Here is a 15,481-nt window from a genome sequence, read left to right as displayed (position 1 = left end):
TTTTCCTTTAAACAGGTAACCTTAACAAATCCTCATCCATTACCACATCCTCCAGAACAGACTCAGCCACTCTGGCTGCAGTGTGCTCACTATCTGCTTTCTGTGTGACCTGAGTGTCTGTGTGTGTGATACTGTGTGTACCGGCTGCCTGTGTGCTTTCCACGCGTGGAACCGTTGGCTCTGCCACGGACCGACTGACCTGCGGTTCCACCACCGGCGTTTCCGCCGCAGACGCGGGCCCGGCCGTGGACAAAGCAACCGGCAGCGGCTCCGACGCGGGCGCGGACCCCAACACCGGCGGCCCGGCCGTGGACAAAGCAACCGGCAGCGGCTCCGCAGCTGGCGCGGGCCCGGCCGTGGACAAAGCACCCGGCAGCGGCCCCGCAGCTGGCGCGGACCCCAGCACCGGCGGCCCGGCCGTGGACAAAGGGACCTGCAGCGGCTCCGCCGCGGGCGCGGACACCTGCACCGGCGGCCCAGCCGTGGACAAGGCAACCGGTAGCGGCTCCGCCGCGGGCACCGTCGGGCCGGCTGCGAGCGCGGACACCACGGGTGCGTCACCCGCCCTCTCCGGGCACGCGCGAATCAGGTGTCCTGCCGCTCCACAACCATAACATTTCAAAATGTCAGATGTAACATGGACAGTATACACAAAATCATCAATTTTAAACTTGAGAGCCAGATTTAGTTCGCCTTCATCCTTCTTCAGGACCATAAGCACCTGTCTCCTAAAAGACACAACGTGCTTGAGGTGCGGGGATTTGCAGCCCAGGGGGATCAACTTAATGGGAGACGCAAGCTGGCCGTGTCGAGCTAGCTCTCTCTCCAACAACTCGTTTCTCAGAAACGGGGGTACATTAGAGATGATTACTTTTTTAGCTGGAGTGACCAGGGGTAGCACGGGTAACAGCGTCCCTTTAATCACTAGCCCGCTCTCCATCAGCTGGTTAGCTTTCTCCGTGCAGTCTAAAAAAATAACCACTGCACTGTTCATGCGGGAGGCAGATTTAACTCTGCCATATCCCACCACAGCCCCCACAGCCAGACCACACTCCTCCACCGACACATCGACAGGTGGAGAGAGCTTGATGGCGTGTTGGCGAGTCAGCTTCTCTAACACAGCGCAGCTGCCACGGAACGCCATGCCGGGCGGCGTGACTGCAGCTGCAGCCGCTAGATAATTAGTCTAAACAATTAGACAAACAATTCACCAGTTCACCAAATCAGTTGCATTAATTTCTTATGGCTCTATCTGCAGCTTTTCCGGAGTCATTTCTGTAGTTTAGTTATATTCTTATAAAAAAGTGTACTCGTGTCAATAACACATTTGTATACAACTGCTTCCTAGGTCGGTCTTATTTCTTAAGGTGGACTGAATCATGAGTGTGGAGTAACGTTGTATCTTTCATTTAAATGAACTGTAACCTTCACCCAGGTATGTAACAGCTGTTCTCAAATGAACACGTGAAGTAAAGTTTAATATTTATAGTTTTATAGATTTATAATGAGTTATAATATATATTTATACGGCCGCCCCGTAGTTTCAGAGCGCATCGAGTTTAAAATACCATCTACAAGCTGATGCTGCCAGCCCCGCTCCTGCCGCCCGCTTGTGGCAGACCACACTTCCACGCTCACCGGCAGGCACCGACTGGCTATTGGGAGGACCAGGAGGGTGTGTGTATGTGTGGCCCGAGCGAGCGAGAGACCTTGCGTGCATTGTTGTTGTTAGCATCTGGTGCTAGCTAGCTGCGCTAACGGATCTAAGGAGCTGTTTAAATGAAAACTATAGGTTACTTACGTAACCCCAGTTCTCAGAGTAACATGAAGTGAGATGTCTCACTATGGGATGCGCCTCATCGCGGAGCAAACAGAAGCATCAATCTCATTACGCCAATCCTGATTGGAGAATCACCCCCTATAAGTAGCTTGCGCCACAACGCATGCGCCATTCAAAATAAGCACCTCTTCTCGCTTCACCATAGCAAGGAGGGCCGTCTGGTGAGACATCTCACTTCATGTTACTCTGAGAACTGGGGTTACGTAAGTAACCTATAGTTCTCATTCATAACGCTCCGTTCGATGTCTCACTATGGGAAATTGTAGCTCCCGTATTGCCAGACGAGCTTATCTCGAAAATCACCAAACCAACCAGAACTTAACAGGTAGAGCTCTGACTCAACCAGGTGCCCAGCACTGCTTGAGTCACACTGGGAGCAGAACGTCCAGCCTGTTAGGAGGCAGACAAAAGTGAGCGGCGAGGACCAGCTCGCCGCTGCACCAATGTCTTTGATGGGAGACATCCTGGACAGAGTCCAGAATGCAGCCAGACTCTGAGTCGAAAGAGCTCACGGACCCGAGGGTGCCTGCGAACTCTGACTCGTATGAGCCCCAAAGCAATTGCTTCCACAGACCAGTGGGAGAGCCGTTGCTTAGTAACAGGCTTGCCCTTATAAGGGTTAGCCCAGGACACAAGGGGTTGGTCATTATGACAAAGCACCCTTGATCTGTCCCTGTACGTGCGTGAAGCACGGGCTGGACACGGCAAATCCGGCCGCTGTTCCCCGGAGGAATACAGTGGCGGGGAGGATGGCTTCATGTCAAATGTGGTACCCGAACCGACCGCCTTAAGATAAAGGCAGGGTCAGGCTTCAACCACACTCTGTTTGCCCTGGGGCAAACTGAGTGCATGAAAACTGTACAGATAGTGCATGAGTGCCACTGGCTCGCTTGGCAGCTGCCAGGGTCAGCGTCATGTCACACTGTATTTAGATTGTACCACTCACGGGCCCGGCCCATAGAGCCAAGCGCTCTGGGTGTGGGTGAAAGATCGCCCCCCCCCCCCCCCGCTTGGGACAGTATGTCCCTGCGTAGTGAGAGCTGCCATGGCTGCCCGCACAGCAGCTGATATATCTCCGTTAGCCAGTACATAGCTGGCCAGTGCGGAGCTATCAGGATAAGTGTGTGGCGTTGCTCTCTCACTCTGGCCAGAGTTGGGGGTATCAAAGCCAGGGGTGGGAACGCGTACAGAAGGCCCGGGGGCCAATTGTGCGCGAGTGCATCCACGCCTAACGGTGCATTTAGATCGCGCATCGAAAAGAACAGCTGACACTGAGCGTTGTCTTTCGATGCGAACAGATCCACCGCGGCTCTGCCGTAACGCACCCACAGCTGGCTCACAATCCTTGGATGTAGAGTCCAGTCTGCATAAAGTGGTATACCTCTGGACAGTAGATCTGCCCCGAGGTTCCTCACTCCCGGTACGTGCGTCGCTCTCAGAGAGAGGAGACGCCTACCGCTCCATAGGATAAGTTTGCGCGTCAGTGTGTGTAACTGGAGAGAACGCAAACCCCCTTGGCGGTTAATATACGATATTGTGGTCGTATTGTCTGTCCTCACGAGGACGTGATGTCCCCTGAGGAAAGGCAGAAAGCGTTTTAGGGTGAGAAACACCGCTAAAAGCTCCAGGTAATTTATGTGCGCCCGCTGGAGGTCTCTGCTCCAGAGACCCCTCACCGGGCGACCTTCATAAATACCTTCCCAACCTGTCAGACATGCGTCCGTGGTGACCACTTTCCGTGAAAGGACAGCACCCATAGGCACACCTCGTACTAGAAAAGTCCGGTGCAGCCAGTGGCGCAGTGCCATTACGCATTTCACAGTAACCATGGCGCGCGGGGTTTAGTTTTAGGGCGGCCACCCAGCGCTGAAACTCCCTCATGTGTAAGCGTCCCAGTCGTACGACCAGGATGGCTGACGCCATGAGCCCCAGCAATCGCAGGCATGATCTGAAGAGAACATGTTTGCGCAGCCGGAAAAGAGCGAGACAAGCTCTGAAAGCTTTCACTCTATCCGCTGACAAGCGAGCTGAAAAGGGCACCGAGTTCAGGTGTAAACCCAGGAAGAGTATAGTCTGCGCGGGGCACAACATGCTCTTCTCTGTGTTTATTATGAAACCCAGGTTGAGCAGGTGCTTTACGAGGACATTTGTCTGCGTAACAGCCTCCTGCTCCGACTGTGCGAGAAGCAGCCAGTCGTCCAGGTAGGTCGCCAGGCGAATACCCTGTTGTCTTAACGGGGCTATCGCGGCTTCCGTACATCGTACAAACACCCTTGGACTGAGAGACAGACCGAAGGGGAGTACTCTGTATTCATAACAGATCCCCTGAAATGCGAATCTCAGATATTTCCTGTGTGGGTAATATACTGGGATGTGAAAATACGCATCTTTCAGGTCGACTGATGTGAACCAGTCGTCTTGTCGCACGAGCCGCAGCAGAGATGTGTGAGTGAGCATTCTGAACTTATATCTTCTTAGATATTTGTTCAGAGCCCTCAAATCAAGTATTGGCCGAATTCCGTTCCCTCCCCGTTTGGGAACGAGGAAGTACTTGGAATAGAAGCCGCCCTGACTCTGCTCGGCGGGTACAATAGATATAGCCCTCTTTTCTAGGAGAGAGAGAATCTCTTTCTCCAGAATATGGGCTGACTCTCCTCGGGCCTGCAAATGCAGAATGCCCGAGAAGCGAGGGGGGGTGACAGCGAATTGGAGTCTGTAGCCCCGTGTTACTGTCTTGAAAACCCAAGCAGATGATGTGAGCATCTTCCACTGCATGCTCCTTAGAGCCAGTGGAGATGTCACATCTCTTCCCCTCTGAGTCTCTATTTGTTGTGTTATGGGGCCCTCTAGTGTCTGAACACAGTGGTGCCCCCTTTCGACAATCCCCACCGACACTGCGCATGCGCATGACGGTGGTGCCTTCACAGACCCGCCTGTAATCCGCCTTTTGAGAGATGCCGAAGCTGCTCTCAGAAGGGGAACAGTTGACGGGCTGTTTATTGGTTTTATTGTTTTTCTTATCATTTTTTTGAGCTGCGCCCTCGGCCTGAAGCCTGGATGCGTCAGCGGCAAATGTTTAATGACAGAGGAACAAACAGATTTGTGACATGTGTTTTTGCGGACTTGAGGATGGTGTTGAGGCATCTCTCGAGGCGGCGGGAACACATTTAGAGCTGGGGAACCGTGGACTTCCAGCTCTGTCACGGAGGGGAGAAGGAGGGGCTGTCACGCCGCTCGCTTCTTCTTCCTCGCCTGCTGGCCGAAATTCTGGGTTGGCTGCGCCTGAGCTGCAGCCGGAACCGGAGATTTTCTGGGCCAGCTCGCCCTCGTCTCCAGCCTGGGCTGGGGACTCGGGGCGGGCTGCGACCTCTGCGTTCTCGGTGTTTTAAACCGAGCAGGGTTCAAGGCAGCTTGGGCGAAGGACTGCTGCTGCGAAGGCAGCGGCTGGACCCTTCGAGGGAGGCAGAGGTGGAGTGCCTCGTCCTCCCTCTTTTTCGACTCACACCTCTTTTGCATGGAAGCAAGAGCGGAGCCGAAAATTCCCTCGGGAACGATGGGCATATCCAGCACATCCTCCTTTTCCCGGTCTGGGAGGTTGGTGAGGTTGAGCCATCTCGCTCTTTCCTGCACCACCATGATCCCCATTGCCTTACCTGTGGCCTGGACGGCGCAGCGTTGGACACAGAGACAGATGTCTGTGACCGCTGCCATCTCGTCCAGAGTGGCTGCCCCCGGGTTACCCGACAGGTCCTCGCAGAGCTCCGCTTGGTAAGCGGTTAGCAGCGAGGCCACATTCAGGGCCCTGGCGGACAACGCTGCGGCTTTGTAGGACCGTTCAGTCATTGTCGACTGAAATCGGTCCGACTTTGCCGGCAGCGTGGGGTTCCTGCTTGGTGACGGGCCCATCCTCGGTAGGAGGTGGGCTGCTACCAATTGTTCCATGGGTGGTATGCGGAGCAGGCCGAGCTTCTCCATTCCGTCACAGTCTAGGGAGGAGGCACCCTGGATTGGGACCTTGTTGCTGAAGGGCCGGTCTCTCCACGAGACCGACACCTCATCCAACATCTCCGGGAAGACCGGAAGGAGTTGCCTCTTTGTCCGCGCTGCTTGGGGAAAATGTTTCCCTTCGTAGCGGGACCTGGAGGTCTCCTTGGCCATTTCAGGCCACGGGATGTCGAGTCTGGCCGCAGCGCGTTTGCACACGGCCTGCAGGTCCATACTCAGACAGGGCGAAGCTGGTGTGCTATCGTCTGGGAGAGCAGCCCTCGCTCCAGGCTTTGCAGCCTGAGCCGATGACATGAAGATGTCCTCTTCATGTTCATCCGACTCGGACAGGAGGAACACCGAGGCGTCCTCTTCGTCCTCGTCGTAGTGAAGCTCGAGGACACCCTCCGCGGGTGAGACCATGGTGAGGTCTAACCGGGAGCCCCAGCTCGGTAAAGCGTGGGGTCCCGTTCCCGCGTGTCTTGCCGCCACCGGGTACCGGCCTGCCAGGGCGCGGGAATCCGGTTCTGCGGCCATCTCAGATACTGAGCCCCAGACCAACATGGAGAGGGGTTCACTCTCTGTGGCAGATGTCCCCGCGTCTTGACTGCCGGCCGGCAGGTCAGAGGACATGTGGGGTTCCTGCTCCGACAGGCTAGCTTGGCGTGCTAGCCATCGGCGGAGGCTCTTTACGGTGAAGCGGACACAATGTCCGCACGAGCCGGGGTTGTCGATAGCGCCTCGGGCGTGTTCCAGCCCGAGGCAGGACGAGCAGACCTGGTGTGTGTCTGTGCCCGAGATCTTCAACCCGCAGCCGCAGAGTCGAGCCACCGAGTCCCTGACTCCTCTGGTGTGAGGGAGAGGGGCATCCATCTTGTTCGCCTCGTGGCGTGGAGAGGACCCGCTCTCAACAGGTAGGTTGGGAGAAAAAGAGGTAACCACCCTGTCCTTAATCCGGAGAAAAGGACGGTGTGGGTCTTTTATTCCCGGAGAATACTAACTGGTGTGGCAGTATGCTCCTTTTAATCCTTTCCTCCTCCGTGGGGAAGAGAAAAGAAAAGACTTCCTCGCTACCGTGGTGTCGGTAGTGAGGGAGAAAGCTAACGCTAGCTTGAAAAAGTCAGACCTAGCTTACTTTCCGGGGAAAGAGAGCGGCGAGGTCGATTTCAACAATAACTAGCGTTAGTAATTACCGTCTTCCTGCGAAGCAGAAGGAGTAGCCGGCAAGCGCCCGTCGACCGAAATGGATATTTGGGTTCAGTCTGTGGACCGTGAAGCTTGTCCGGCTACCATAGAGATGTGCTCTGAAGCGAGAAGAGGTGTTTGAATGGCGCATGCGTTGTGGCGCAAGCTACTTATAGGGGGTGATTTCCCTGACGCTGACGTCAAGATCTCCAGCCAATCAGGATTGGCGTAATGAGATTGATGCTTCTGTTTGCTCCGCGATGAGGCGCATCCCATAGTGAGACATCGAACGGAGTGTTATGAATGAGAACAGAGGAGCGACATTTCGCCACAACTGCGCCGAGCACTTGACTTTATGCAGGAAGCCAGACAGTGGGACATTGTACGAAAAGTCAGCACAGATAGTGCGCGCAACATGATTGCAGCATCCAGGCAGCTCCCGTTCGAGCATATGCCTTGAGTTGCGCGCGCACACACACACACACACACACACACACACACACACACACACACACACACACACACACACACACACACACACACACACACACACACACACACACACACACACCATTTGTATTGTATTATTGTATGAGAGAGGTTCCAGGTTGAATTGAGGCGAATATTTGTAATGTTCAGAGGTTGTTGTGTTTAATATTCATGAGAATATTTGTCATTGTTCAAATGATAATAAACATTGGCATAAAGCATATTTGTCCACTCATATGTTGATAAGAGTATTAAAAACTTGAAAAATATTCCTCTAAGGTACATTTAGAACAGATCAAAAATGTGCGATTAATTTGCGATTAATCGCGATTAACTATGGACAATCATGCGATTAATCGCGATTAAATATTTTAATCGACTGACAGCCCTAATAAATATACGTGTGTGTGTGTGTGTGTGTGTGTGTGTGTGTGTCCGCATCTGTAGCCTGTTATTGTCTCATTAAACCGCACTGTGAATGAATCAAAGTAAATATATAAGTCGTCATGAACACATCTGTCCATCAGACAGAGGGCTGCTGTGCCTCCTGTCATCATTAATGGACGTCTCTTTAAAATGACCGCTCAGAGGAGAGGAGTTCTCTAACCGCCTGCTGCTTCCCCTCCTCTCTCCTCGGTTCCCCTCCTCGGCTCCTCCGCTCGCATCTCCTGTGGGCGGGACTAGTATCGAGGATAGGAGTCGAGGATGGGAGTCGAGGAGGGGAGGGGAGTTAGAGAAATGAGAAAGGGCCCGGGTAACTAACAGCACCAAACATGAAGTGATACTATTGCTATTGGTGGGGGAAGGTTTAAACCCCCATTCACTGGAATCAGTTTTCCAAATGACCAATTGTATGAAGTATCACAGTTTAATTGCAAAAAATATTTAAAGGTTTTAAAATGTGTCTTTAAAGCTGTATTATTTATCTTTGGCCACAAGGAAACAGGATAACACTATCATCCTAATGGTGGCAGGATATCAAATGGATTGAATGATATTGATCAGTGTCATTGATTGATAAGTGCCTGTTTGTTTTTTAATTAAAATATCTTGATTTCAGAATAGCCCAAGTGTATATTACAAGCTTCCTTCATGCAGTACCAGTAAGTCTTACCTTTTCTCTAACCTTTCAGCTGAATATTACACACGTTTCCATTATTTTCCAGTTTTTTCAGCTCCATAAGCTGTCAAATAAATAAGAAACAACTTAATCATGTTTCTCTGTAGGTAATGTTTCTACAACTTCTTCAAGTGTCTTACCTGCAGAACCAGGTGCATTTATGTTCTAAACCATGTATGATGTTTCAGTTTATAAAACCGTAGTAAATCTTTTTCAATATGATTCAATAAGTGTTCCTCATTGCATCATCTGCTGTTTGTGTACTCAGGGTATAATACTACCACAAATGTACGCTGCTGCTTTGGCAAACATAGCAAACTTGGTGACAAACTACATCTTAATATACTGGCTGGATCTGGGTGTAGGGTAAGTGTCCTCACATATTTCAGTTTGAATCTGATGTCAACTATAACACACTGATAACACCGTGTCTGTGTGCATGTCTTACAGCGGATCTGCAGCAGCCAATGCTCTGTCTCAGATTTACATCTGTGGATTTCTGTTTGCTTACATTCGCTGGAAGAAGCTCCATGTAAAAACATGGGGAGGTGAGGGACAGTTATATTTGGAAGATAGTTGTGGTGACCTTACGATCTCATGGAACAATTTGTTGATCTTCCAAGTTTTTTCCCTGTTCACAACTAAGTCTCTCTCCCCCTGCAGGCTGGTCTGTAGAATCGCTGCAGCACTGGGGCTCCTACATGAAACTGGCCGTTCCCAGTACAATGATGAAGTACTTTGAGTGGTGGCTTTATGAGTTTGGTGGATTCTTTGCAGGTAACACAACTAATATATATTAGTAAGACATTTGATTTTATGAAACTAGATTACATTCTTAAATCGTGATTCTTGTCTCTGATAATCAGGAATGCTGGGTGAAGACCAGCTGGCAGCCCAACATGCTGTGATAATGGTGGCTTTCATCACCTACATCAGGGGTCGGCAACAGGCGGACCGCGGTCCGGATCCGGACCCAGACGCCGACCTATACGGACCCGGAGCTATAATCAATACATTAATTGGGGATTTTTCGGCGCCTCCCGCTTTTTTAACGCTGATTTGGGTGACTTGTGTAATTCGTGGAGAACCGAAGAGTTTTCGTTTTGGGGGTGGGGGGGAGGGGAGTCCGTCTGTCAGTCCGACTGACGGACAACTTCTCACTTCAAAAAAGAAGAAGAAATCTAGACCGCAAAAATAATTAAACAAGCGAGTACCTGTTTTTCCTGGCCAAGGACAGGTTCCTTGAATACAACACGAGCGTAACGTGTCTTCACGTTGTATATGTCTCTTCTGAAAGGAGTGCTGAGCACCGGAACGCCGCTCCAGCCTTTACAATATTGCAATACCCATAAGGAGCCGTACACATGCCGCAGTGTTTGCGTGGCTGTGTCTTTAGTTGTAAGCACAGTGGCGATCTGTTGTTATTAGCATCTGGTTAGCTAGCTATGCTAACGAATTTAAAGAGCTTTTCTACAACCAGGTGGAAGAGAGCTCTCTCCTGAGAGGCTCAAATAACCTCAGCTCAGTGAGGTTAAGGCACACCTTGATATGATCATTATAGTTATTAATTAGACTAAATGAAAAACAGGTATAAAATACTATATGACAGTAACAAAAAAGTTGTTAAAAATAACAAGAATAGAGTTTAAAAGGGGAGTGATTTGTAAAATATCAAAAAAGAAAAATATGCTTACAGTTCTGTTTCATATGGGTGTTGAGAGATGTATCCATAGATCTCTTAATGTTGCTCTCAAAGTGTACTAGATTGATGCTTTTATCTTCAATATTTAAAAAAAAATCTTCCCGGGGAAGCATGCCCCCGGACCCCCCTAGGTTAGGTCCCCCCCCCCCCCCCCCCCACTTAAATCATGTTCACATGGATAGGATACTAAATACATTTGCACACATCTTGTGTCCATATCTTTCTGTTTTGGTGGTCATGCCACACCGTGCACATGCATGCATACGTGAGTCATGGTGAGATATCTGGATTAAGAGGTTGCTATTTCTTTGCACAGCATGAAAGAAAGGCGAAATTAATGGGCTGTGATTTTAGTTTTTTTAAGCAGAGGTTGAGTTCAATAATGTGTACGGCCCTCGGAGGATGTTGTAAAAATTGAAAGGAAAAAGGTTCCCCACCCCTGCTGTAAATAATAATAAAAATCCTTGATTTTTAACTTAACATCTCTGTCTCCTATTGATCTGAGTATATTATAAAGAATAGCAGTTAATTGAAGCATTATAGCACAGGCCTTTGTCAGATGGTATTAAGCTGTTTTTTTTCTGCTTCGAATAGTTCTCTCTTTTTTCACCATACCTGTGTTTGCATCACTGTAACCAATGAGCACCTGCATGTGTATGAGAATACAGCCCTGACTCCATTTCAGCCCAGATTTACAAACTCCTGGCAGGACAAGCTCAAGCTCAATTATCACACAGAATTTTAAAAAAAGTGAGTGAGGGACTGCAATATAAGAGGGAAAGAAAGAGAAACTTTAAAACTGTTCAATTGTTATGATGTGTAAAGACTGATATTGTTCTAAAATCGGCTGAAACTGTTAAGTCATGATGTGAAACGGTTAACAAAGAAAAAGGGACACTCAAGCTGCTGCTACACTTTATTATATTTATCTAAAATTAAGCACTTTTAAGATACACATATTTTCAAACGCTATTTTATTTATTTTCTCTATTTTATTTGTAAATGCAGCCCGAGAGGAACATTACACATATCCACAGTATTTAAGTAATGTTAATTGACAATAAATATTGTTGTTTTTGAATTGTACTTTCTTTATTTGATTGGCAGTCAGTTGTTGATTACATGCAGTCGTTGATAAAGCTACAGGACACTTCAATATATATCACACTAATTCATGAAGCAAGTTAGACATGTATTATCTTTTAAATTTACACTCAGCATCTATTGCACGTCTTTCCGTCCTGGGAGAGGGATCCCTCCTCTGTTGCTCTCCCTGAGGTTTCTCCCATTTTTCCCTTTAAACTGGGTTTTCTCCGGAAGTTTTTCCTTGTACGATGTGAGGGTCTAAGGACAGAGGGTGTCATATTGTCATACTGATATTCTGTACAAACTGTGAAGACCACTGAGACAAATGTAACATTTGTGATATTGGGCTATATAAATAAACATTGATTGATTGATTGATTGGTTGATTAGACATTTTGATGTTCCGGACCTTTGCATGGGGAGATTTTCTCTAACTGGACCTCGTTGAATTTTTGTTGAAGACCCCTGACCTATATGGTACTAACCACAACTCAGAGCATTATATTCTTACTTTTAAACTTTCTGTAAACATATTTGATCTCAAAGAATGTTCAATTTGAGTCAGCGTACTTCCAAAGACTCTAAAGAGCCGACTCTTTTTAACACTTTTTCTTTAAATGAATCCATAGTTCCCTCTAGGTATTCAAGCTGCAGCATGCGCCCGAGTGGGAAATGCCCTTGGTGCGGGAGACACTGCCAGGGCCCTCCTCACCAGCAAGATCTCTTTCGCTCTTGCAGGTCAGTTATAAAAAATGTTGCTAATCTGTATTTCATTTCTTCAAAATTTTACATTTGACAGATTTCACTGCCCCTCTTTTCCAGCAAGCATCGCAGTTGTGGAAGGTGTTGTGCTCGGCTCTACTAAAACAGTGATTGGCTACATCTTTACCTCTGATGAGTGAGAACTGCACTCACTATTCAATAACTGTAAAACTACGATCGTTATACTGCTATTGCTACATACAAATATTGAACAACAAAAATAGATGTTAATTATAAAACCTTTTTTCAGGAAGATCATAGGTCTGGTTTCGCACTTGATGAATGCTTACTGTTTCCTTCAGTTCTTTGATGGTATTGTGGTGAGTCGACCATTTTTTGTTAGTTAGGCATACATAGTATATTACCAGATTATATTTGCATTGTGCGAGCATAACCAGGCAAATATCATTTATTTGAGCTATCCCGAAAATACAATATCTCGGCCAATGGAGAGACTGCATAATAATTTGAGATATTTCTATTTACATCCTAGAGTGTGTGCACAGGCATCTTCTTGGGAACAGGCAAACAGAAGATTCCTGCTGTGTCCAACTTCCTTGGATACTACGGCATAGCACTTCCAATCGGCATTACTTTGACCTTTGTTGCAAAAATGGGAATAATTGGTAATTACATGAAGTGACCTTTTACTTACTAAAAAAACATTCACTTGAAACCTTCTCTTCCCATAACAGACACATTTTTCTTTGCAGGTTTTTGGCTGGGACTACTCATTTGTGTCGTTTTATTATCCACCTTCTACACCATTGTCATCTTCAAGCTCAACTGGAAGACAATTACAGAGGAGGCATGTTCAGCAGCGTCTCATGATTTGGACTTACTTACACATTTTGCATTTAAAACCTATTGTAAGATTTTGAGAAATGTAAAGTTGTCGTTTGTATTTGTTTGCAGGCTGTGGAGCGAGCACAGAAAAACACTCCCATGACTTTATTAAGCACGGATGCCCTGTCAGACACTGCGGGTGACAACACTGATTACCAGAGAGTGAGTAAAAGTGCCAAACCCAACAATTAATCTATATTTATTTTCAAAGCCTGCTTCCTCTTGTTATCAATTGACATATTTGCTATCTTTGGCTAGTTTGACACTGCTCGCCATCTATATGACTCAACCAAGTAAAATAACGGGCAATGTCTTTCTCCAAAGTCAGTAGACGGCTACATGTCTGTGAGCTCCGGTTGCCATGACGGGAACACAGAGACAGAGAGGGGACATGTGGTCCAGCAGCTGAAGGGTGGACGTCTCTCCACTACACAGCTGATCCTCAGACGAGGCCCCGTTATGTTTGTGGCAGTTTCACTTCTGGCTGTGGGAGCAAGCGTGCACTTCCTGGTGCCTTTGCCAGAGATGCTGCATTCAGAGTCCAACTTTACTTTGGACTGGACCAATACGACATATACCCCTGATGAAATGTTCTCCACTGCACTGGTCCCAATAGAAGGATAACCATAAGATCATTAATCACTAAATCATTGTTCCCACTCGATGTCATAAAATATTATGAATTCTTGGCAATGGATGAAATAATATTTTCCTTTACGCAATTAAATTATTAATAGATAATTACATATTTATGTTACATCTGCACTTGTGTCTCCAAAAGTCCAAATAAAATGTTGATTCCAAGAATACCACAAAACTTTATTTATTAAATACAAATGTTTTGGCAATGTCTGTAGTTTGACTTAATTTCTTTGACAGAATATGTTTGTGAGAGGATTCACTAGAGACCGTAGCAGATGCAAAGGGTCATCTAGTAAAATAATGAGTCAAGAGTTATGTATTGCATTCATTACTTTCTGCCCGCCTGCACCTGTGACTGTCTTCTGCATGTTCTTCTTTGGCATCGTGCGATACAGTACAAACATTTGCATCAGACGGTGCAGCAGTGCCTTAGGGGTTACCTCGAATACTTCGAGTTGCTGAATAGAATAGACCAGTGGTTCTCAACCTTTTTACACCAAGTACCACCTGAGAAAATAGTTGTCTCTCCAAGTACCACCACATATGACCAATGTTAAAATACGTTAATATGTTAATATGCACAGTTCATGCAGGACTCGGAGGCAAATGTATACATAATAAAGTTATTTATTGTCAGCCACAACTACATGTACAAAGGGCTCTCTCTCTCTCTCTCTCACTCTCTCTCACACTCTCTCTCACACTCTCACACACTCTCTCTCTCTCACACTCTCTCTCTCACACTCTCTCTCTCACACACTCTCTCTCTCTCTCTCACACACTCTCTCTCTCTCTCTCACACTCTCTCTCTCTCACACTCTCTCTCTCTCTCTCACACCTCTCTCTCTCTCACACTCTCTCTCACACTCTCTCTCTCTCTCTCTCTCACACACTCTCTCTCTCACACACTCTCTCTCTCTCTCACACACTATCTCACACACTACAAGTGAGAATATAAAGAACAAAAATAATAACTTATTCTCACACAACAAATGATAACTACATGTCCTTTCCTATACCAAAGTTTGAATGTAGGCCTCCTGCAACAACCTACATTGTAACAGAAAATGTCCTATTGGGAATTCAGTTCCACAATAACAATGAAGCCTCCAGGAGCAGATAAGCCTAAGGGCTAATAGCTCATCTTCAGTCTGCTGATGTTTGCTATTGCCATTTCTGTGGTGGCAAAGTAAAAAAGAAAAGAAAAAAAATAACAATTAAGGACATGTATGTGCTTTTTCAGCTTTTGACCTCGGTCACAGCCTTCTCTCCATTCTTTGAGCAAATGCCTTCTTCCTGAGTCACTTCTCTCCTCCATCACAGCGTTGTGACTGTGCATATCACTTTTGCGTTGCTGGCGGAGCCTGCGCTTGTGCTCGGTTGATGACTGTCCTCCTCCTCATTCACTTGTTCACTTTCGCTGGTAATATTCTCCCCTGCACCTCTCACAACATCATTCAGCTTTCTTCTTTCTTTAGCTTGCTTGCAATGTTTGCTAATCGTTCGCGGGTAGTATGGTCGTCATTAACAACGCCAGAAAAAGAAAAAACAAATTGTTTAGTTTCTAAATATAAAAACAATAGCCTATTAGAACTTATTTGAACCCCAGTTTCAATAATCTCAAGCTTATTTTCATTCGTTGTAGTATTTTGATAGTATGATTTATTTTTTAATGAATGTTATTCAATCAAGCCTCAAACTGATGGCACTTGTCCCTATAGCCTGTTTTAAATTAAAGTTGTCTGAGGTCATTACCACCAGCTGCTCTTGCAGTAACAAGTAGTGTACCTTAATGTCCCAGATGTGCACAATGTAGTGATTGCTT

General features: G+C 47.2%; 1 protein-coding gene across 1 annotated transcript; it reads left to right on the top strand.

Annotated features, from left to right (window-relative positions):
* The first annotated feature begins 8,709 nt into the window (after positions 1-8,709).
* LOC117533893 (multidrug and toxin extrusion protein 1-like) lies at positions 8,710-13,862 on the top strand. The gene is made up of 12 exons (XM_034197927.1): positions 8,710-8,770; positions 8,887-8,984; positions 9,069-9,166; positions 9,282-9,395; positions 9,485-9,551; positions 12,035-12,144; positions 12,229-12,304; positions 12,419-12,488; positions 12,662-12,794; positions 12,882-12,976; positions 13,084-13,176; positions 13,339-13,862. The coding sequence occupies exons 1-12, from the start codon at positions 8,729-8,731 to the stop codon at positions 13,636-13,638; spliced, it is 1,296 nt and encodes a 431-aa protein (XP_034053818.1). The 5' UTR covers positions 8,710-8,728; the 3' UTR covers positions 13,639-13,862.
* Positions 13,863-15,481: the final 1,619 nt, after the last annotated feature.

Source organism: Gymnodraco acuticeps, unplaced genomic scaffold (assembly GCF_902827175.1).
Source record: "Gymnodraco acuticeps unplaced genomic scaffold, fGymAcu1.1, whole genome shotgun sequence".
NCBI classification, from domain to species: Eukaryota; Metazoa; Chordata; class Actinopteri; order Perciformes; family Bathydraconidae; genus Gymnodraco; species Gymnodraco acuticeps.
The sequence above is the reverse complement of the archived record's forward strand: the minus strand, read 5'-3'. Positions and strand labels throughout refer to the sequence as shown.

Excerpts from the sequence above, each read along its gene's own strand:
- LOC117533893 (XM_034197927.1), top strand. The coding sequence starts at position 8,729 with ATGTTTCTACAACTTCTTCAAGTGTCTTACCTGCAGAACCAG. Across the intron at positions 9,396-9,484 it reads GTTTGGTGGATTCTTTGCAG|GAATGCTGGGTGAAGACCAG; the intron begins GTAACACAACTA and ends TCTGATAATCAG. Across the intron at positions 9,552-12,034 it reads GTGGCTTTCATCACCTACAT|GTTCCCTCTAGGTATTCAAG; the intron begins CAGGGGTCGGCA and ends AATGAATCCATA.